This window comes from Talpa occidentalis, unplaced genomic scaffold, assembly GCF_014898055.3.
Source record: "Talpa occidentalis isolate TD23 unplaced genomic scaffold, MPIMG_talOcc4v2.1 talOcc4.5, whole genome shotgun sequence".
Taxonomy (NCBI): domain Eukaryota; kingdom Metazoa; phylum Chordata; class Mammalia; order Eulipotyphla; family Talpidae; genus Talpa; species Talpa occidentalis.
Window position 1 is genome coordinate 35,712,345 of NW_023604861.1, and position 22,992 is coordinate 35,735,336.

Genomic DNA, 22,992 nt, shown 5'->3' on the forward strand with positions numbered 1-22,992 from the left:
GAATGCCTTATCTAATATTATAATGATGTAGAAAGTTTCAGGTCTTCTGTATATTTGATGATACATTAAAGCAATGATAGATAATATATAACATATGTATGAATTTTCATGTAACCAGAGCTGATACCCAAATGTCAGTAGATATTTATAGCAAAGCAAAAGCAAACACAAATCATGAATTAAGGAGAAAAATCAGCCTCCAATATAAGTCATTAACCTTGCTATTTTCTGACCCCCCCCCAAAAAAAAATTAGGAATTGCATTAGTATAAAAATAGAAATGCTATGCAAACCCAACTTTTCCCAAAAAATTGCTAAATGCCCTAACTATCTAACTGTACAATAAGAAAAGCACATGACCTCTAAAGATGACACAGAAAATAGGGTGGCTGAAGGGGCATAGATTAGGTCTTTTTGGCATAGGAACAATTTACAAAGATATTTGGATCCCATGACATTATGCATGACCTACCCTGTTTATAGTGACTAAATACTCTCACAGGATTCCAGCCATTCTGAAAATATTTGCACCCGGTTGAGGAAATTTGCTCCTCTGAGGGAGATTCCTCCACAGGTCAAGCCACAGACAGTAGATGATAGTGGGGATGAGAGAACATCCCCACAATGGCAGGAGTTTGTGCTGTCCATTTTCTTGTGCAAACAAAAACTCCATTACTTTTCAGGAATTAATGGTCAAACTGGTGGTCAAATGTATACATAATTTATTCATTTAATCATAAAATTATAGATCACACTTTACTGAGTCCAAATGAAAAGCACTGAACAGGTCCAAGGATGAATGTGAGTCCCTCTCCCCTTCCAGAACTACTTCAAGTTACTTTTTTGATGAAGCGATTTTACAATTTTTTTGATGAAGAATTCATTCCTTTAATAAGAATGACCCCTAAAGAGCCAGTTGAGACTATAAAATGCAAATTTAAATGCGATTCAGATTCCGTTTAATCTAATAGTTATTTCTAATTTGAACACGTCACATCACCTACAAAAACATTCTAGGCACCTCCACTGACATCAAGGGGACCATTCCACATACAGGAACAGGATTCTGCTATTTATTTCAAGTCCTTACTCATGTATTGTGGGTCATTTTCAAATGTGACAATTTCAATACTTACCCTTCTTTAAAAGTTTCAGACATAATTTATTTTTCCACTTAAGAAATATGGAACATAAATTACTTCTAATAATCAAATGTAGAAATGTTAATGAGAATAAAATAAAAGTTAACTACTTAAAATTTCACTTTATCAAATGAATTTGGAGTTTTAACAATGTGCCATTTTTAGACTCCTGCTATAACCATTAATTAATATTCTGAATAAAAGCTAGAGATTACTGATTAACAGGCTAGCATCTGGAAATTTTCCTATTTTACTCCCAATTCTTACTTGAGGCAGTAAGAGAGTATGGCTCACTATGTGCTCCTGAGAATATATTAATATTTCTATTAAGAACATGATCATCATAACAAAAAGATTTATAGAACGAACCACAGTAAAAGCCTAGTCTCAAAAGTACTAAACATTTCTTGTTTATGCACAAGAGGTTTCACATATTATTTAACTATAGAAGGAAATGATTAAATTTTCATTGAGTCTAGGTAACTCAAATACATCTTTTTTACCCTGATTTAACACCACCAGCAGCTGTAGTGCCTAAGTCAAAAATTATATATTGTTTTCCTATTCTAAATCCACTTTCCTATTCTAAATCCACTGCAAATTTCTTCTCTAAATCACCCAGAATTTATTTTTCTGATATAATCCATATTCACTAAATTGTCAAATATCATTAATCACATTTTAAAACTATTTCAAATCTTTACCTGTCTATTCACACTAACCACCACTTACCACATGAATTAAAGTATTTATCATTTTTATATGGAAGTTATGAATCAGATTGTTCTTGATGCCACCACTTCCTTCTTACAATTAATCTGTATAGATATAGAATTCCCTAAGTGGTTGCATTATGTTACCCTCCTGCCCACACATTTTCAGTGACTTCTTACTGATCATTAAAAGTGTTCACACATTCTTAGGTTAATATCAAAAAAGGTTAATATCTGCACAATTTGATGTCTTCAATTTTTTTCTACCAAAGTAAATTTTTATTAACAACTTTTAATTTTGAAATTTAAAATACTATTATATTTACAGAAAAATGAATGATACTATATATACCTGAAATGAAATGCTACAATGAAATTTATCAATTAAAAATTAATTTAAAAAATACTAGAGAGTTCCATGTGCCTCACACTCAATTGACTTCATTATTAGCATATTACATTTATATAGTGCATCTGTCACAATTAATAAATCAATATTGGCAAATTATTAACTAAAGTACATACTTTATTCAGAGGTTCATACTTTTTACTTAAGTCCTTTTTCTGTTCAAAGGTTCCAAGTAAGACATTATTCCTCAATATTTTTATCTGCACAAAGAGATAAAATTTCTAACCTATAAGTTCCATAGTTACAGATAAAATATATTTTCACTTCACCCAAATTTTAAAGTCAATACCCAAGAATTCATTGATTTTCGTATGGTGAATTTTTCAGATTTCTCAGATTGGTATGTTTAAATAATAAATAGTTAACCTAAATGTTTTTCCAAGAGCATTGAATAAACAAAAGTCATTTTATGGATACTACAAAATCATGATTTATGTTGTTGTGTGTGTAATTTCATTCCTTTGTATTTATATAGTGTCTGGTACAGAGAAATGTCAAGTAATGTAATGGAAAATATATTTGAGAAGATAGTAAAGAATAGATGCCACTTTGAAGCATCAGTAATGCTTTTTATATCAATCAATATAATAATTACTAGATAGATGTTTTTACCTTGTCCAGTATTTTAATAGATATTGCACATTAAGGTATAAACATAATTACAAAGGGATGCTTGTAGCACAAAAGAAACAAATAATTTTGAGTCTCCTTCAAATAAATTAGAAGCAAATTATAGATAACATATTAATTACTATCTATCATATCTATTTATCTGTGAGGATTCAAATAGGAATTTACATGGCAATATATTATTGACTCAATTTAAATTTCAATACATCTTTGAATCAAAGCAAAATTGTAATCTAACTTCTTTTTAAAGCAATTTATGATGCATATAGTTACCCTCAGTATTAATTACTGTGCCATATTATTAGAGTTAATTTCAGCAGTTTAACACTGATATCAGAGAAAAAAACAGTTATATATCAAGAAAATGGTTATATCTCAAGAAAATGACTCAAAATTGTTTATGTTAACAAATATATGGACTGTTCAAATAAACTGATAATATATAAGTAATAAGTATACGGAAGTGAATGTACATAGCTATGTTCATGACATCATAGTTCCAGAATGTGCATTTAGGAAAGACATTTTAAAAAAACAATAACAATTAAACAGTTCAGAGGCTAGGATTTGCCAAGTTTGCAAATAGTTAAGCTGTATTCATAAATACTTAATACTTACAACCAAATAACTTGCTCTATGGCTTTTAAAAAGCTGCTTCTTTTACTCTTTTCAACATTCAAAAAATTTTAAATGACGATGAATAAAATATTGTCATGTGAACACAGACATAATTAGGTTGCTAATAGGTTTTAGAATATTCTTGAGCTAATAAATTTGTATGGAAATGTATTATTATATATTAGTTATACATTTTGTAATTTCAAGGAGAAGTCTCTAATTACCTGGTATAATTTTTACATTCTATAATTCTATAATATTTTTTTCAAAATTAGTGATATCCTGGTGTATAGGTTAAACTTAATTTAAAAACAGTTTAAAGCCTTTGCCAATCCAATTTTAAAGATAAATACACGTGTTTACATAAACTCATGTTTTTTTTCTTATTTATAAATGTGACTATGAAAAATAATATATGTTTAGTAATCGGACATAGAAAGTCAGAGCTATATCCCATTAAAAACAAATCTATATAGTAGGAGATATATTTCCTAACCTTTGGAGTTTTATGTAGCCTTTTTTTTTTTTTTATTATTTTGCAGAAGAAAAGACAAAGTAGAATCTTAGTAAAATGTAAGGAATAAATTTGGACAATCCTAACATTGAAGGAATTTTTTTTAATCATTTTTTTTAAATGTTCAATAAATTCATTTTATTTACTAAAGCTCTCTTGACTTTTTTTTTTAAAGATTTATTTATTTATGCATACAAGAACTGGGGTACAGGCCAGAGATGTGGGGGAGGGGTGTGTGTGAGAGGATTCACCAGAGACAGAGTGGGGAACAAAACAGGCAGACTGACTGAAATACACTGCTGAGGGGAGCAGCGGACAAGACAGGAGAGGTCTGCTGTGCCACGTGGGTTTCTCCCTGGCGGGCCAGGGATCTAACTCATGCTACAGTGGCTGCAGATAGTTTCATAGGTGGCATTTTAACCCTTGCACCATCAGGGAGGCCCCATTTTTTAAATTGTGTTCGTTTTAAAGCATACTCTCAAGTGGATCTACTATTTTGCTCTAAAGAGGTACATTTACTTTTTACTTTAGTAACTACTCAATATAGGAATACTTTCTGATTAATTTTCTTAGGCTTCTGTAACTCTCTCCCAAATCTTCAAATGTCACCATTTTTCCCACACTTCTTTTCTCTAGATTGATTTACCTAAATTGAGTTTTTTAAATTAGTATATGAATACGGCCAAGAGTATAGTTACTTTAAAAATGAACAGTATTTTCTGGTTATTCAATTTTAATTTGTTTATTGCAAGTTTGACTCTGGGTTCAGTAAATGAAAGATCACTTCTGAGCCCTGTGGAATCATCACCTGCCTCACCTAAGGTTCTATATTGTATTTACACATGAAATAAGAGATTTATTTGTTATGGATCCTCTTGAGAGGATATTTAAGACAGACATATATTTGAAACAAAAATTAAAGAAGCAGTTCAGAGGCTAGCATTTGCCAAGTTTCTTCCTTACATTTTATTAATATAGGACTTTCATTTTACTGACTTGCTTCCTGTATTTCATAGTAGTAACTTGCTTTTCTAGTTTTCTGAATGTATCACTTCATCCACTAGTTCTAATTTGTGCATTACTTTAGTAATTAGTAACAGATACTCTGAGGCTAACTCAACTGCATCAATTTTTCTTCAATATTATATATATATATATTCTGAATATCTGTAGTCATGTATTACAAATAGATTATACTTTTTTGCATTGTCCCATTTTCTTTTCACCCATTCTTATTGTACATCTGCTTTGTTTGCACATTGCTTTATGAACTAATACTATTCAATATCCCAACAATATTAAGAACTGATGGTCGTTTTTAATATTGAAAATTTTTGTGATTCCTTCCTACTGCCTACCAAGAATTTCAGACCTTTAATCTCCAAATATTGGCAAACTGCATCTCTTTAATTTTCACTATCATTCAGACTTGTTTGACTTCCCTAGTTTTAGGCTATTCCCACTATAGATAAAAAGACTCAAGAAATTGGCATCAAGTACATTAGTTTAAAATTTTGAATTAGCCACATAAAAGTTTATGACCTTAGAATATTCATTTCCTACATTCAAAATAAAAAAAACACTATTGAGCTTAATGGAGGACAGGAATAGAAAAAAAACTGAAAACTGTAGTGGTTGGACCCTTAGGCACCAGTGCCTTATCACAAGGTATAAGACCCATGCAGGATCAGATGCTATAGGGAGTGGAGCACAAACCTGAGGGCAAAGATATGGAGATTGGGCCCACCCTGGAATCTCTGATCCTTTTCTAGTTTTGCCTAGTTATCCAAAATCAGCAGCAAACAGGCCACTCCACGGAGGAGTGAGCCCCTCCCAAAGAGAAAAGGACTATATCCATGCAGTTTCTGCAAGGCTCGGAGCAGCACTCTGTCTGCCCACCTGTGACTATGCAGGTGCCTCTTTTAACCAACTCTCTGCAGGGCAGCAGCTTTCTGGCTGCCCGTGACCTGCATCATGCCGGGGCTTCTCTTCACTGACCTCCCTCAACGGAGGCAGCTCTCCTCAAGGCCACCTGCCTGTTACCATGCAGGCCTCTTTCAGCAAACCTGTCCCTTTCAGGGCAGCTCTTCCTGCCCGCTTGTGTCTATCCAAGTGTCTTTCATTCTTCCGTCCCTTTCACTAATAAGCCTGCTCTTTAAATATAACTAACGTCTCTGTCTCGTGGAGAAACTCGCCTGGGAAACACCCCGAGTGTCCCTGAAACAGGAGCTCTGGTGAAACCTTCCCCAGAGTGAACCCAAGGACCCAGCACGCTACAAAAACCACATCAAACTTATGAAATTAAAAGATGTATTTGTTAAATAAAATAATTTAAGGAAATGTTCATAATTCAGTTTTTTGAAACCATTAAATGTTTACTGGATCTGTTTCTAAATGCAACAGAACTGGCTCCCCAAAGCTTGCTCACCCAGAGACTTCAAATTCTTAAAATTTCCTTAATCTGTAGTGTCAATCTTTGGTAACCCATTTTTAAACTAAACATTGGAAATATACTGGAGAATAAAAGAAATAGTTCTTTTGCACATGGGACATGCAGAAAAATGAGGGAGAAAAGTGAATGCAAAAATAAAAAAATGCTATGTGTTAGACACCTCTCTGATGAGAAAGAAAAGGGGGAAAAAAATCAAGAACATTTTCTAAATTGTTTATGATAGGCTAGCAAGAGTGAGAAAAGAGAAGGTTTACAAGGTAAATTCTCCATGTGTTTTTGGTTTTTTTCCCCTGAAGAATTCTCTGGAAGTCACTAATGGGTTTTAACTGGAGGAATAAAATGATTGTATTATATTTCAAAGAGATCCCTTTTTTGCTAATGGATGATGATTAACAGGATAATAGGGAAGGAGATGACCACCTGCCTGGGAGGGTGTTGTGGTGAGATAGAGGCACATCTTGGGCAGGGTAGAAAAATGGATAAGTAAACTGAAGAAGCTGCAAGTAGAATTGGGTGGTGGTAACAATAGGACTTAATGGCACACGCTGAGATGAAGAAGAGAAAGGAAATGAGAGAAATTTCTTTGCTAGTTCCTGATTGTAATGACCAGGTAGATAGTAACACACTTACTGGGACTAGGAGTTGACTGGGGAGAGGGTGGGAAAGTAACGAGAAAATACTACTGAAGGATTGAGATGGAGGGAAAAAATGAGGCAAATTGGATATATTCAAAGTTTTTTGCTCTATTTTTAGTTGTGCAAAAACTTTGAGCAAATACCTGTAGAACCGTGAAATGTTTTAAGACTGCATCTGGATTAGCCTTGCAGATGATAGATTGTCAATAATATAGAATTATATTGGTGTATATAATTTTTATCTGTAGTCTGTTCTAAAAGAAGGAGCAATGCTAGACATTACTAAATACATTATTTTAAAAACAAAGTTGTTTTAGGGGCCTCCCTAGTGGCGCAGGCAGATAAGCACAGTGCTGTGAAGCTGTCCACAGCCTCTGCAGTGCCAGTTTAATCCCCGCCAGCCTTGGAGCAACCCACATGACGAGAGGACCTCTTCTATCTCTCCTGCTGCTCCCCTCAGCAGTGTATTTCATCAGTCTGCCTGTTCTGTTCCCCGCTCTGTCTCTGGTGAATCCTCTCACCATCCCACACATCTGGCCTGCACCCCAGTTCTTGTATAAATAAAATAAATCTTTAAAAAAAAAGTTGTTTTATTTATTGATCAAGATTAGCATAATGGCCATTTTGAAAAAGTTAAGAGGCCATAAATATATTTTTAGAACTGTCCATTTATAAATTTTTACCAGAGATCACATATTGATAAGCTAAGCCTTATATATGAAGGGGACTTTAAGGAGTATGTGGAAATTAATTTATTTTCCACATGGTATTAACACATTAACATGGAATGTTTTGTACTGTTTGTTAATAACACTAAGCAGGGTTAACTACAGAATTATAGCAAAGAAATAGAGATATTCTGGTAAAGGCAACTAGTATATATAAGGACCAAAACCAATAGTCCAAATATCTAGATACTGCTGCAGAGCCCATCAAAATAATAATGATAATTATTATAATAATAATGTCTATTAATTCAATAACTATAGGTGGTGCTAACAAAACCTTCATAAATCTATACACAGAAACATAAAAAATCAGATTCAATTCAACTTTCAAAAGTAAGATACACTACTTTCAACTTCAAAATACTAGAGTAACTTTTTGGGAAATCTCTTTGCATATTATTGTTGAAGACTATAAATAAGCAAAAGTGACTAGAGAGGAACGAGCGTAAACATGACATCAGACAGACAACTGCTACCCTTCTGAAGGCATTGTAACAGGGTGCTGGTAACTTCTGGTGCTTGATTTGGAAACTTTATTCTTTCCCTTTTTTGTATTGCACACTAATTGTATTAATGTTCCTTTTCACTGATAGTCTTACACACTAGAGCATGTTTTGTCTTGATGTGGTAGATGGCAAAACCCATTTAGAGGAGGCAGGTTTGGGGGTTCTGGGGTGTCTCTCTCCCTGCCCTGTAACAGCATCGCTGTGAGCAAGTGATTTCAGGTCTCTGATGCTCGAGTTTTTCATCAATCAAAGGAAAAACAACCATCTTGTTCGCTTGCCATGAGGATGAATTTGTTTAAAAGTACTTGGAACAGTGTTAACATACAGTAGATATTCAATAATACTTTTTTCTTTTTAATTCCCCTTCACTACTGTTGATCTTTTTTATGTGATTAAGTTCACACAGATTGTCATATATGTGTAGTCTTTTAAGGGTTTCATTTATACTTATATTTAAAGAGGAATTGTTATCTTTGCTGTAAAGTAAAAGTGAAAAATCAACAAATTTAAATAAATGGCACTTTAAATTGAGTATTTTTTCTTTTGAGTTACAATTAATTGATCAGAAGGATTTCAAGAAGCACTCTTGCACAGAAATTAAATTATACAAAATTATGATAGGCAGATGTTAGACATATTCCCACCTTTGTTATTGATCAGTTTAGCTAATGGGTTTCTTTCAGTTCCAATGCTCTTTAGATCTGTTATTGATCACTCGAAAACAAAAACCTGATCAGGTAATTTCAATCAAAAGTAAGAATTTAATTGCCTATAAAGTAAAATTCAAATTCCTTAGTACAACATTTAAGGTCTTTCATAATCTGACCTTTATCCATTCATTTTGAGACACAGGGCAAGCTAGGAATTATGCAGTTTTAGGGACAGTGCAGGAGGGGACCTCTGAAGAATTTAGGGAGGCTTCAGAGATAAGGACAACCAAGGGAATGTAACCCATTCCACTAGGAAAAACAAACATCTCAAGACCAAGGACAACATTGTTAACGCTGGACCTGGTTTCCTTCAGGTGGTAAAGGGAGGCGGAGATTGGAGAAATGGAGAGTGGTTTAATTTATGGACAACTTCGAAGGGCAGCTGTTTAACTTCAATGCAGGGATGCCCATCCAGAGGACTGGGCCATAAAGATAAAGATGTAACAAATGGGGAAAGAGAAAGCTGTTAGATAAGGAATGTGAAGATCCCCCACTCAGTAGCAAATTAAGTGAGACAGATGAGAACTGACCAATCACAAAGAGACTGGTGGAGCGGAAAAAAGGTATATATTCCCTGAGACACAACTCCACTTTGGCTTCCTTGCCCCTCCCAGGCCTGGTTTCCTGGCCTGGGAGTCCCACTTTCTGTTCCTTTTCTCCTCAATAAACTTTTTCTTTCTCTAAACAAACTGCCTCTTCTCGCTTGCTTGCCTGAGCATCTGCGAAGTTCCTGCTGCGGCTTCGTGAGACACCAACCCGTGGGGGTCTAGTGGCTGGGGCTCAGCGCTGCCCCTGCAGCCTGGGATCTGTTCCTGGCTGGGAGACTAGGCCTGACAATTCCGGTCAATTATTTTCCCATTACAACTATACCCTCATCTTCCAATAAAAAAAAGACTTCTACTTATTTTCCATTCATAGATTATATTGTAATTTGTCATATCCCAAAGTCTTTGAGTCATTATTATCCCAGTTTCCAATATGCAATTCAACCTGTAATTTATAGTCCTTGTCTTGGCATAAGAGGTTAAGCTATCTGCAGCCACTGCAGCACAAGTTCAATCCCCAGCCAGGGAGCTACCCACATGGCACAGAAGACCTCTCCTGACTAGCCCACTGCTCCTCTTAGCAGTGTATTTCAGTCAATTTGCCTATTCTGCTCCCCACTCTGTCTCTGGTGACTCCTCTCCCCCCACACCTCTGGCCGGTACTCCAGTTCTTCTATGCATAAATAAATAATTCTTTTGTTAAAAAACCTAAAAATGTTATACCCCATTTATTTCTCTAGCAGAGCTATTTTTACTTACACCTATATCATAGTGCTTAATATGAAATTAATGGAATTAATGAAAATGAGCTTTGCTCTGGAACAAAAAAACACTATAACTCCATGAGTTCAGCAAATATATATCAGCTATACATACTTGACCAAGATTCAATCTATTGCATATTGCTTTGCAACAGTGTGGAGTAATGGCTGTGTATATCATGAAGTCATTCTGTGTGTATTAAAATTTTCTAGAGTTTTCTTGCCATCCTTCTCTTCTGTGTTTTTATTCATGTTAGTTTGGGGGGGTAAATGGTCAGATGTTACACAAAGTTTGTAATAAACACACAAATTAAAATTAGGAAGAAAATAAAACAAAGACAAAATGAACAATTTCATCCTTCATTATGATTCTTCAAAACCTCAAAAAATAAAACCCAGAGAAGACAAATCAATCTCCATGAAATATGTACTTTGCTTCTAAAATATATCCTGTATCAGAGGTAGAGTGCATTTGTTAATGGTTTGCATTTCCTAAAAATACTACTACAAATAATCTCATGCGTTGATTAAACACTTAAATGTTTCTATATTACTTTTAAACTTCCCAAAGTAAATATTTATCATATTAAACCTACTACAATGTGATAAACTTTTTTTTTTTCAAAATTTGGCCTGAAGCAAGATCTCAACTGCACATGTCTGGTATGATTTAATAGGAAACTGGATTAAATAATTTCTCTTTGTGGTTGATATATTTTTAAATTGTGTTACTATTTGAATCATCATCAGTATAATTGGCTGTCAAGAATTCAAGAGAGAAAGAACCCCAACATGCAAATTAAGTACAAATCTATAATTCACTCTACATAATTTTGAAGTCACAAATATATTTAGGAGTTAAATGTTATTTTGTTACTAATTCAATAATGAAAAGTGAACTGACATGGGCTCTTTATATTATTCACTCACTCAATTTTTCTTTTTAATATTCAGACTTTCACTAAGAAGGTACGAATGTGTCTGAATGTGAGTATTGCCACAGATTCCAGTAAGGCTTTTGGCTGTTATATAAAAAGATACTTGCATTACATCACCTGTCTGAATTCTAAAAAAAGGTTTAATTCTGGAAAACTTGTGTTTCTACTAATTTTGTAGGCTTATACATCAAAGCATCAACTTTCAAAATTTCATGGGAACTATGAAATTGAAAAATACCCATTTCCCAAAATATTGCCATAAAAATGTTATCTATAAAATGGAAGTTTGAATAGTTACTGTTTGAACTGCCAATAACTTCCAATCAAGTCTCTCATCAATGGGCTTTCTACCCAACCCCCCGGCCTCTAGTATAACACCAGCCATTTCTCATCGCACATAAATTCTGTGCGATCAGTTCAGATGTCTCCTTATCTAGGAATTTGATCTCCCAAATCTGGACAGGGTTTTCATTCTTGTGACTCCATTATAACTTAGGATGTCTTGCTGTACTGATATCACCACTTATATAGCAAATTATCTTACAACAGTTTGAGTTCCTTGGGGACCCAGCCAATGCCTTAGCTCATCTTTGCATCTCTGGCACAATTATTTATTAAAAGAAAGAATAAGTGATTGAGTAAATGAATGAATGAAAATATTTCCGGGCCTCCCTGGTGGCGCAGGCAGTTGAGCGCAGCGCTGTGAAGCTGTCCACAGTCTCTGCAGTGCCAGTTCAATCCCCACCCACCTCGGAGCAACCCACATGGCAAGCAGACTTCTCCTGTTTCACCTGCTGCTCCCTTCAGCAGTGTGTTTCATCAGTCTGCCTGTTCTGTTCCCCACTCTGTCTCTGGTGAATCCTCTCACTCTCCCGCACATCTGGCCTGTACCCTGGCTCTTGTACAAATAAATTTAAAAAAAAAAATCTTAAAAAAAAAAAACAGACTTATTTCCTAAATCCAGATTCCCTAGTACACTAAGAAAGTAACAGGGACCCATATGTGGGAGAGTGTGGTCTAGTGTGCACGTCGAAGAAATATATACTTTCCTGTGTTTGGTGACAAGTAGCAACACATTTGTAATGACACATTTTACTGAACTTTGGAGCTTTTATAATTTATATATTATATGAATATATGGCATTTATTAAATATACATGAAAGAGAAAAGAATGAACTCTCAAGTATGATTCCTTACATAATCAGGTCAATGAGAAAATGAAATGTGATGACAAATCTGAATTATCTACTAGGAGACTCTGTGGTCTCTATTATGAGTTACAAGAATGACATAGAAAGATGAAAGAGCTCAAGGCAGAAAATTATAAACCTGTACTATATACTGCTTGAAGTCTTCAGGAAAATCACTCAAACTACCCACTTATTTTTGTTTGTTTGCTTGTTTTAACCTATGCAACAGGGGAGTTAATGCAAGATTTTTCTTACCCTGGTTTTTTATAATATGGATTTCTAAGGATCAAAGAAATTGCAATATAAGAATATGCTTTCAAAGTGAAACAATGGAAAATTCCTCTGAGGAATTTTAAACCTATTAATAATATTACAGTTGTTTATTAGCAGATGAGTTGATACCTATTCTAGATTTTCATAGTTTATGGGCATAATCCTAGTTTTATAAGAGTGTATGCAATATATGTATATAAAAATGAAAAAAAAATTACCAGAAAATTATAAAGAATTATGTCCTCTGGTTGTGTGGGAATAATTGGGAGACAGAATGACCAAAGTCTAGGGAGGTTGGCCCTATCTCCAAATATGCAACAAAATGAGTTCCAGAAGTTTGGGGGAATATTGTCCTTCCCTAATTGGAGTGTTTTAGCAAAAGTCATTGCCATGCTTACCAAAAGCAAAGGAACCTCAAAATCACATTGAGTGTCTATAGTAAATCATGCTGCACTTGTTAGGGAGGTTTTACGATTAGCAACGAATGCGATGGTGATAAAATCTCTCTTTTTCATGATACCAGCTGCTAGATTTTGGAAGCAGATGTTTGCACATGAGAAAAAGACATGTCATTGAAAGTTTTAAAGTTAGGTGAACTATGGGACAATTGCAAAGTATGGTAAGCAAAAATACACTGAAGCTGCTCACAATTTGGGACTATTTTATTAAGTAAAATGTAAAATCAAATGACTTCTGACAGTCCTAAAATTCTGTATGTGAGGATGGGAAAATTGATATTAAAGTTCTATTAAGTAAATCCAGTCTAATAAAAACTCACAGAGCTTGAATATAACATGCATTCTTGGCAAATAACAGAATTTTTTTTTAAGTTCAGTATGTCTGACACCAAATATTCAACAGAGCTTTCCTGGCTCCCATAAATGTAAGTATTTTTTCCCTTTTTTTTTTTCCTGTATTGTTCTTTATTGAGATAGTGTTGTGTTACAATGTTGTCTGTGATGTGGAGGTATAGAGATAGGCACATTCCTCTTCAGATGTATATTACTACACCACACCCACCACCCAAGCACCCATAATCCTCCACCAAAGCCCATTTGCCCTCTCCCCTCTTGGCAATCTCCATCCCACCTCTGGTAGTCTTAATTCTATAATCAGATTTCTACATTGTGTTTTGGATTAGTTTTGTCTATTCCATTGCTTCCTTTCTTTATATTCCACATATGAGTGAAATCATCTTGTATTTGGCATTCTCTGATTTATTTCATTTAACATAATCTTTTCCAGTTTTATCCACTTTCTCCCTAAAACAAATTTATTATTAATAATATTGTAGCAATATTTATTTTAAAAACTATATTTAGAGATCATTAAATGACCACTGAGGGATGTAGTCACCACCTTTGTGTTGTTGGTCATTTTATTTTAAGATTTATTTATTTTTTTTATTTATGCATACAAGAAATGGGTCAGAGGCGTGGGGGGGTGAGAGGATTCAACAGAAACAGAGGGGAGCAGTACAGGCAGATCTACTGAAATAAATACACTGATTGGGGGAGCAGAGGGTGAGACAGGAGGGGTCTGTAGCCCCAAGTGGGTCAGCTCCCTGGCTGAGGATCAAACTGATGCTGGAGCAGCTGGCAATAGCTTGAGAGAGCTGAAACTTAACCCCTGCACCACCAGGGAGGCCCACTGCTGGTCATTTTAAAAGTGGATTTGCTATTGCTTATATGGGAAGGTCTGGGAAGAGACATTGCTTAGTAGGAAGTAACTGCATTGCAGAAAAGAAAACAGAAGGGAAACGTTAGGGGGGAAAAAAGTACTATCCTAGTACTCATCTATTCAGGGTTATTTCAAGGGAAAATTGTGAAGCAGAACATTTTTATCTTCAGTATCTTAATCTTCTTGCTCAAAAACTTCCTAAATTGAGTGTGGACCTCCCCCGCAAGCTCAGTTCAATGAATATGAGCTTCACCTTCTCTTCTTCCATTTCCTTAATGCAGCTTTTTTTTATTAGCTATTTCATGGGAAAGTGTGGACTCTGAAAACCTGAAACTGTTTTCTTTTGAACATTATTAGAAACATGGTGAAACTCTAGTCACTTGCAGAGAATTAGGAAGGGAGATGTAAAGAAGTGGGGAGGGCTCAGTGTTCTCCAGACTCTGAAAGCATATAACAAATACTGTACTCCTTTAAAATAGCTTAATCTTGTTTTGAATAATGGGCCCACAAGCAATATTCAAACACTGATTACCAGAAAACAAACAAACAAAAAAAACCACAACAACAAACAAAATCCATTATCTTTAGTTTTTGTAGTTTTCTAGAATGTCCTCTGGGAAAAAGGAAAGCAACCCATAAGATTGTAATTTAGTTTTAAAACTGGAATTCACTGGAGCAAACCTGGCTTATTTGGTATTCCTTTTATTCTCAACTTTCTATTGATTTTATTTTTATTAGATTTAATCAGGATTCCATTGTGAAATGTTTTGCACCCGAAGGTAATTTAAGATATCAGATTTTTTAGCAGCAGAGAGAGGACAAGAGAAGCACAGAAGTAAAGGGAAAAGTAGAAATTATAAAGCAATTAAAAAATTAGAAATAAGAGAGAATGTGAATGGAGCAACTCTTGAGGATCAGAAAAGCCTAGAATCCAATCAAAGGGAAGGGATTGACAGCTGGCAACCAAAGGGGACTTGGATTTTGGGAAGGGTCTGAAGGTGTAAATTTAGGTTAACAGTTAGGATGTATAATAGTATTCCACTAGCTTCAGACTTCAAGGGTTTAGTTTCATTCAATTATAAAATATTAAAAGGCAAAGTATTTTTGAAAATTGTCACCTCATTATCAAAAAGTTGCTTAGAGAAATCACTGGTCAGTGTAGTTGAAAACAGCATATTTACTATCTGGGAATCAATGATATTACAGTGTTTTAGGGAAAGATTATTGGATCTTCTTAAAGAAGAAACAGTTATTGCTAAAAATCAAAATAATTTTCAAAACTACTAGGAGATAGAAATTCAAAGTTACACTGCTTCCTTAAAAGAGTATGAATACATTCTGAGAAATAAGAAATAAGTTAACTTGAAAAATTTTTGAAGAGTGTTATTCTCAATAAAACTGTACTTCATTTTTCTTTACAGAAAAACATTTTATGTATTTTTTAGTTCTTGATGTAAATCAGCTTTCCTTATTGCAAAATAAAATTGAATGTATTTTGGTCAATTTTATATGTTATTTTATGATAAACAATACGTGTTAGACAAAATATATATTTGTGTGTGTATTTGTCTTTCTAAATAATGCGCTATTATATAAATTAATTTGTACCATAAAATTAACTTCTGAAGCCTGTCAAATATTTTGTTAAAATAATGGGTAATATGTACTAATGCTGTATACTTGCAATGATTAAGTTGATGGTAGAAAAAATATACAAGTATCAGGAATAAAACAGATGGAAAAAATCTAAGTGCATGAAAGAGAAGGGAAAATCTAGTATTTGAGCTAATAAAATAAAATCTCAAAGACCTAAACCATTTACAAAGGAAAACCATTATGGCATAGAAAATTCCACTGAAAATGTGAAGATTATTTTTGGAATTGATTTTAATTTCTAAGTAAAGCAATATTTCAATTTGAAAATAGAACATTGATTTCTTAACTGATATATATATATGAAAAGGAACCAATTAAACTAAAAGAAAAATATAAACTATAATATGCTACTGATTTTTCAAATGAAATCTGCTAAGTCACAGCTACAAATGTTTAGTAAGAGAAAAACATTGCTAATTGGTTTCTTTTTGTTTTGCTTTGTTTCTTTCTCCTACGAGGAAATCTATTTTTGCTTCTCAGGAAATTTATAAAGGTAGGTATTAAAAAATTGCATTTAATACATAAAGTTTGACGTGTGATAAAGGCTTCAATATGGCTGTCATCATGTTGCATCAGTACAGAAATTACTCTTTATTGATGTGCATTGAATTAATTTGGTAATAGATCTATGATGCATTTCAAATAAATTAACAGAATATTTTTGCCAAGACAATGGTTGTTTCTTCAAACATCTAAAAATAATTTCTAGGGCCTCCCTAGTGGCACAAGGGGTTAAGCACAGCACTGTGAAGCTATCTGTAGCCTCTGCAGCACAAGTTTGATCCCCGACTAGCTACCCACATGGCACAGCAACCTCTCTTGTCTTGTCTGCTGCTCCCCTCAGCAGTGTATTTCAGTAGATCTGCCTGTTCTGCTCCCCACTCTCTCTGGTGAATCCTCTCACCCCCTGTACCTCAGGCCTGTACCCCAGTTCTTCTGTGCACAAATAAATAAATCTTAAAAAAAATAAAATTATATACATAAAATTTACTAAATATATACATAATTCAATACATAGTATTGGTTAAGAGGAAAGCTCTGGAGTGTTGCGTAATAAACATATGTGTAGTTGTGATGGCCTTCCCATGATTTGCAAACACGAACTCAGATTTTATCTTACTCTTTAATATTTATCTGATACCTAGTTTTAACAATGAATTAGAAGTTCTATTTCAGCAAATACTCCCATTTAGAGATAAAGTGTAGAGAAGTCACAGGTTTGGACAGTATCTAGACCTCCAACTTGCTGCTTTACTGAGTAGTTAATAAATTTCCCAAACTCAAATAAAATGAAAACCACTTGAGAGTTTGGTTGAAGTTTAAATAAATTAATGTGGAAATGAAGCTAGCATAGTTATGTTAGTAAGAACTTAATACATGTTGGTCTCTTCCTGTGCATCTGGGTAAGTTTATGTAGATAAATGTAAGCATAAATTTAAGAAAAAAGGAAGGGAGAGGGGGAGGATGAAAGGTAGGGAGAAAGGGAAGTAATTGATAATGGAAAGAGATAATGTGATAGCCAGGACATAGGTGACAGTAGATGGGGATAGAGACAGTAGATATGCAGGGGAGGGAGAAAGAGAGAGAGACTGGTTTGCTAGTTCCATAGTGTATCTACCAGATATATAGACAAATTTATTTTTGGATGTTCCTGAAGAAACCCGTTTTCTTTACATATTGAAAGTGCTTACAGATATTTATTAAATAAATGAATAAAATACTATTTTAACTAATTTTTCAAAATCATTTTAAAAATAAAAACCACTCTCTATGGCTTTCAGATTTATGTGTTTCCATATAGGTTAATAAGGATATGTTGAAACTACTTGTTTTAGAGGAGTCATTTCGACTAACATTCTCAGTCATTTTTACTAACATTCTCAGTCTTATACTAGCAATTATTTCATATGTAATATTAATTGAAATATATATCAAATATGTATTCTTTAAAAACAGCTACCTTTACAAGATATTGTTTTCTGTTATCAACAATGAAGAAATAGTTTTTCAGTATAAATGGCATTTTCACACATAAAGGAAACCTCCTACTATAGGAGTCTTTGTTCATTCCCATCAATATATTGTTCAATTAGTGGACAGCAAGAAATTAGTGTTAATGTGAACCTCAGGGTAATTATTCTTTTATTGGCAAAGTTTCTTTTAAAGATGTCACAGTAAGTGCAAAGTCTTTACACAGTTTTACAAATGGTAGTCAGTGAGTTATCTGTAAATTAATTTATTTATTACACACATGGATCTATCTTATGCTATGTATTCACATATCAATATCCTACAACCCATTATTTAAAATGTGTTTTAAGATTCATGTAATTACATATAGTTACAACCCATCAAGGCCATATAAGTCACTTCAAGTAAACATTCAACTCTGCAGAAACTGAATATTACTAAGTATTCAAATAACTTTTGTTAATCGTATAAAAAACAATATTACACAGTAATTCACTGTGCAAAAGATAAAGGTCAGGAAAAAAGTTATCTGTCACTTAATCCCTTAGAAAATGTTTTTGGACAAGTTAACCTTAACATAAAACCAGCATAATTATATTCAGTGAAGAAATATTCATACTAAATAAATATTATGCTAAATATATATTTATTTCTGCATTGAATGTATATATGTGCATATGTATGTTTGTAATTTCAGCATTATTAGGAAACCAAAAATAAACATGATACTTGCTGATCGTGTATGTGTGTGTATACATATATATATAAAATAGGATAGAATGAACTATTAGCAAAAATGTACTTTCTATGAGTCATCAATCAATAAGTGACTTTAAAGCCATAGCTTAATTCTCATTTAAAAAGCATAAATAATAAACACTAAATATATTTTAAAACACACTATTTTGAAACTAACATTATGTTCATATAGCATGCATTTATAAGTCTGAAATCTGATTTATGTAACAGTTCTTTTTTTAAATAAATATAAAAACATGCATTCACAGCCTCTGAAAGTAGCTTAATTATTAAAATGTCTCATTAGTAAGTTTTCCATTGTATTTGAAACAGTAAAAACATCAAAATTAATAAAATGACATCAAATTGAAGATAGACTTATATGTATTTATTAAGAAGTATTTCTATCTTTATAACGGTAAACAAGTTCAAGCTTATTTGATGTCTACAAACCTGAGATGAAAATCAGAGTCCAAATTCCGGTTTGACTCTCTTGAAAAACTACTCTGATGCTAAAAATTCATGCTAAAAACAACATTGCTTAGAGCTATAAAATTCCAATCAAGTTTTCATCTCACTTAAGTGTGTTAAATTTACTATTTCTAATCCTGTAAATTAGTATATTAAAATGTGCATTTCTAACTAATATATGCCATATTTTCCTTGTTAATAACACACAAACTAGGAAAGGTTAGGAGACGTCAATAGAAATAAAAACAATCTAGTGACTTTGCTCCAGTTCTCAGTTTAAGAAGATTAAAGTCTAATACCCATGGTCTTCCTCTTTTTCTGTTGTTATGAGGTATTGAGCAGTTGCTTTTAGTCTGGGACTAGCTCAGGATTTGCTGTTTCTTTTGATATATTATCAATGGTCCATTCCACCGTGATAAACTGCAACTCTAGTACTAATAGGTTTATAATGATTGCTTAAGCTTTACACTTTGTAAGCATTGGAAGGCTTCACTCACCTTGTTCAAGTGGTTGGCTTTTAGTTGAAGTAGTTTTCATCTTGAGTGCCTCCCTAACAGACATGTCACAGCAGGAGCCTTTGTTAGTGTCTTGGTCACTGTCAGCCTGATCACTGTCCCCGTGCCCACTGTCTCTCAGGCTGGCTCTTTCTGGGTCCTTAAACGTGGAGCTACTGAAATACATATAAAGAAAAAGAAGAGAAAGTGTTGTCTCTACCAGTTTGAATCTGAAGTGTAGTCTCTTGCAAAGCAATTTTGACACGAATGCAAATGGGGAAGCTGAGAAAGTTATTTAATAGGCCTTACCTTTGAACAAACTGCTGCCTGCTGCCCATGTAATTGGGCTCTGCGGGAAAATTGTCTGTCTGCGAAAGAGAAGGAAAAAAATACGTATAGTTGTACACTGGACAAATCTCCTGCAGAGCAACAAGATTTCCTAGTGGAAAAATGATTAATAATTCAAAAATTCCCTTAATCTTCAGATTTGTACATTTTAATTAAATTGGAAATTGCTGACATGTAATTATGTACTCAGAACAATTAAATGATTCCGGTCCACAAATTACCTGTTAAAGTAAACAATGAGCCTGTCATAACTGGCATTCTCCGTTAGTGCTAGGATGGATAACACTGTGTTGTTTCATTACTTAGATATTAAGATTGAATATTTGTGGGAGGAGTGGAAAAATGACCTAATTTCTTCTTATTAAAAGTGTGAATTATTTAATAATACTCATTTTTAAACATAATTACAACATCTTCTGGGATTCTGGGCTCTCTTTGATATAGTATCATTCAAAGTCATCCTTTCCTCAATAAAGAGAATTCCTTAAATTTTGCCAAAAAAACATAAACAAAAAACATATGGTTGAACCCGTATCTGTTACTCACTCTCATATATATCCCTACTAAGGAAATTGTACTCAAATATTACAGTGGAAAGGGGTGTTACTTTCTAGTTATTAAAAACTAAGTACAATAAAAATAAGAAATAAAATGTTACTTAAAACATTGAGAGTAAAGACATTGAGGAACCAGGCTTGTTTTTGTGGTTGTTTTTACTGCTTCCAAACTGACATGGAAGTCTGCCAAAAAGAACTGAATTCTCCTTGTATCATGAACAGAGTCTTTTGGGAGAAAGAGACTAGATCTTTCATAGATCTCCTTATACTGTACATTGATACACGTTACTTCTTCTTGCAGCTGACTCAGCAACAAAGGTTCTCCTGTTTTCTGAATCACTTCATATCACACCATTGTGCTCTGTAGCAGCTATGGGTTCCTACAAGACCATCCAGCATGCAAGCACCAGTGACACGGGAGCATGCGATTCATGATGCAGAGGGCCCAAGGTAAGGAATGATGTGGTGTACTATGTGTTTTCCTTATAAATAAGGTTAATTTAAATTAACAGTACTTTTTTCCCCATGTAATTAATTTTTTTTGTATTTTTTTGAACTACTACTGGGAAAATAAGGCATGTTAAAAGTAGCAGCTTAAGCACTGAGTTTCATTGTATGTGAGAAGTTGGGGGACAAGAAATCTGTAACTTTTTGGTTGGTATTCAAATGACCTTTATCAAATTAAATGCAAAGATGAAGTTAAACCAAGCAAATTCATTTCTCCTCATAATTCTTATTAACTAGTAGTTGGGTAGCAGTCATTTTTCATCAACATGTTTTATTAGTTTCTAGATCACATGAAGCACCTTGATTTTTGATTCCATGATGCCAAACTATCCATCTAAAAAATAACAATCTAGTAAAAAGGATAGTGGGAAGAACTGTCCACAAAAGAATTTGCAATATTTAAAACTACAATCACTAACAAGCTCCAAATTTTAACTTAATAAAATCTAATTCACCTTTTGAACTGCTAAAAATTATGTATCCATTCCTTAATTGTTATCAATTAAAAGCTAAGCATATATCTTAGCTTACTTTAATATCTTAGAATACTTCAGAAAAAACAGAATCCTGAGTATTAAGGTGAAAGTAAACTATGAAGTGAAAGTGGAAACTCTCTTTAGAAAATATAAATGCTCTTATGAGTTGTCCTGTAATTTTAAAGGGTTTAATTAGGTGGAGGCTATTGGCTACGAATCCCTATTCAGACAGACAGAGAGAGACAGATTGGGGACACACTTTTTCCCTTGTTCTAAAAGGGACAGTATCCAAAACTGCATATTTTTAAAGTTTTAAGCAGTTAAGCTAAAAAATAAAAATATTTTTTCCTTTAAGCAAAGGGTTATGTTTTAATTATATGTGCATGCGGTGCACATGCATGTGTGTATCTATATGTCTGTTTTTGATAAGCACTGAACAAAGGTATTGCTACAGAATATTGGGCTAAGGATGGATCAGACTTTTAGAGGGGAACATATTATATGTATAGATAAATATAGCACATATATATATATAGCATATATAGATACTAATTTACAACGATATACACCTGAACATTTTACAAACCAAAGATGTTTCAATAAAAATTAAAAAAAAAAATACAAAAACAAAAGGGAATTAGGAAAAAAGGAACTTTGGATAGAAAAAAAAGAGAAGAAACATAAAATAGGGTAAAAGGGAAGGGAAGAAAGAAGAGGAAATAAAGCCCTATGAAAGAGGAGAAATGAGGGTAGAGGGAGGTAAAAAAACATGTAAAAAAAAGGAAAGCAAAGTTGGTTTATTATTGTAGAATTCACAAAGTACAATTTTACAATTGTGTAACTTAATAGCAGAATATTGGGAGTTTATTAATAATGTCCACAATGTCTGCATTCATCCATTAAAATAGGTAAGAATGTGAGAGATCGTGTGTGTGCTTATAATTACCACAATGAAAGAGCTATTTGGCCTTTAACAAACATATAACTAATTGACTATAAAAAACCACACTGGTTTTAATATAGAAAATAACATTTTCATTATCGAGTCTCCAAGGGTGTCTGAAAACTCATTTAAAATCATCTAAATATAATAGTATTTGCATATTAAAATGAAAAATAGAGAAAAAAGACCTATGTATCACAGCATCATTCAATTTAGAAGAATTTTCAGGTATTTTATAACACTGTACCCTAAAAAATTGTACACTTTGCAAAATACCTTTTATATTTATAAACCTTTTAAGTTTCAGAAGAAAATAAAATTTGAGGTTGAATACTTGTAACTTTTTCATGTCAGCAGAATAATTAGATATGAATATTTATAACTCTA

General features: G+C 33.4%; 1 protein-coding gene across 3 annotated transcripts in view; it reads right to left on the minus strand.

The window, feature by feature from the left end:
* PCDH17 (protocadherin 17) overlaps positions 1-22,992 on the minus strand; it is a 93,351-nt gene that overhangs the window by 38,176 nt on the left and 32,183 nt on the right. For 2 of the 3 annotated variants that reach the window (XM_037526794.2, XM_054701836.1), the window contains exons 2-3: positions 20,084-20,142; positions 19,778-19,950 (exon numbers count right to left, since the gene is read on the minus strand). In XM_037526794.2, the coding sequence (XP_037382691.1) occupies positions 19,778-19,950; positions 20,084-20,142 (232 nt within the window). The remainder of the gene's footprint in view (positions 1-19,777; positions 19,951-20,083; positions 20,143-22,992) is intronic. The other variant, XM_037526795.2, reaches the window with a different exon arrangement.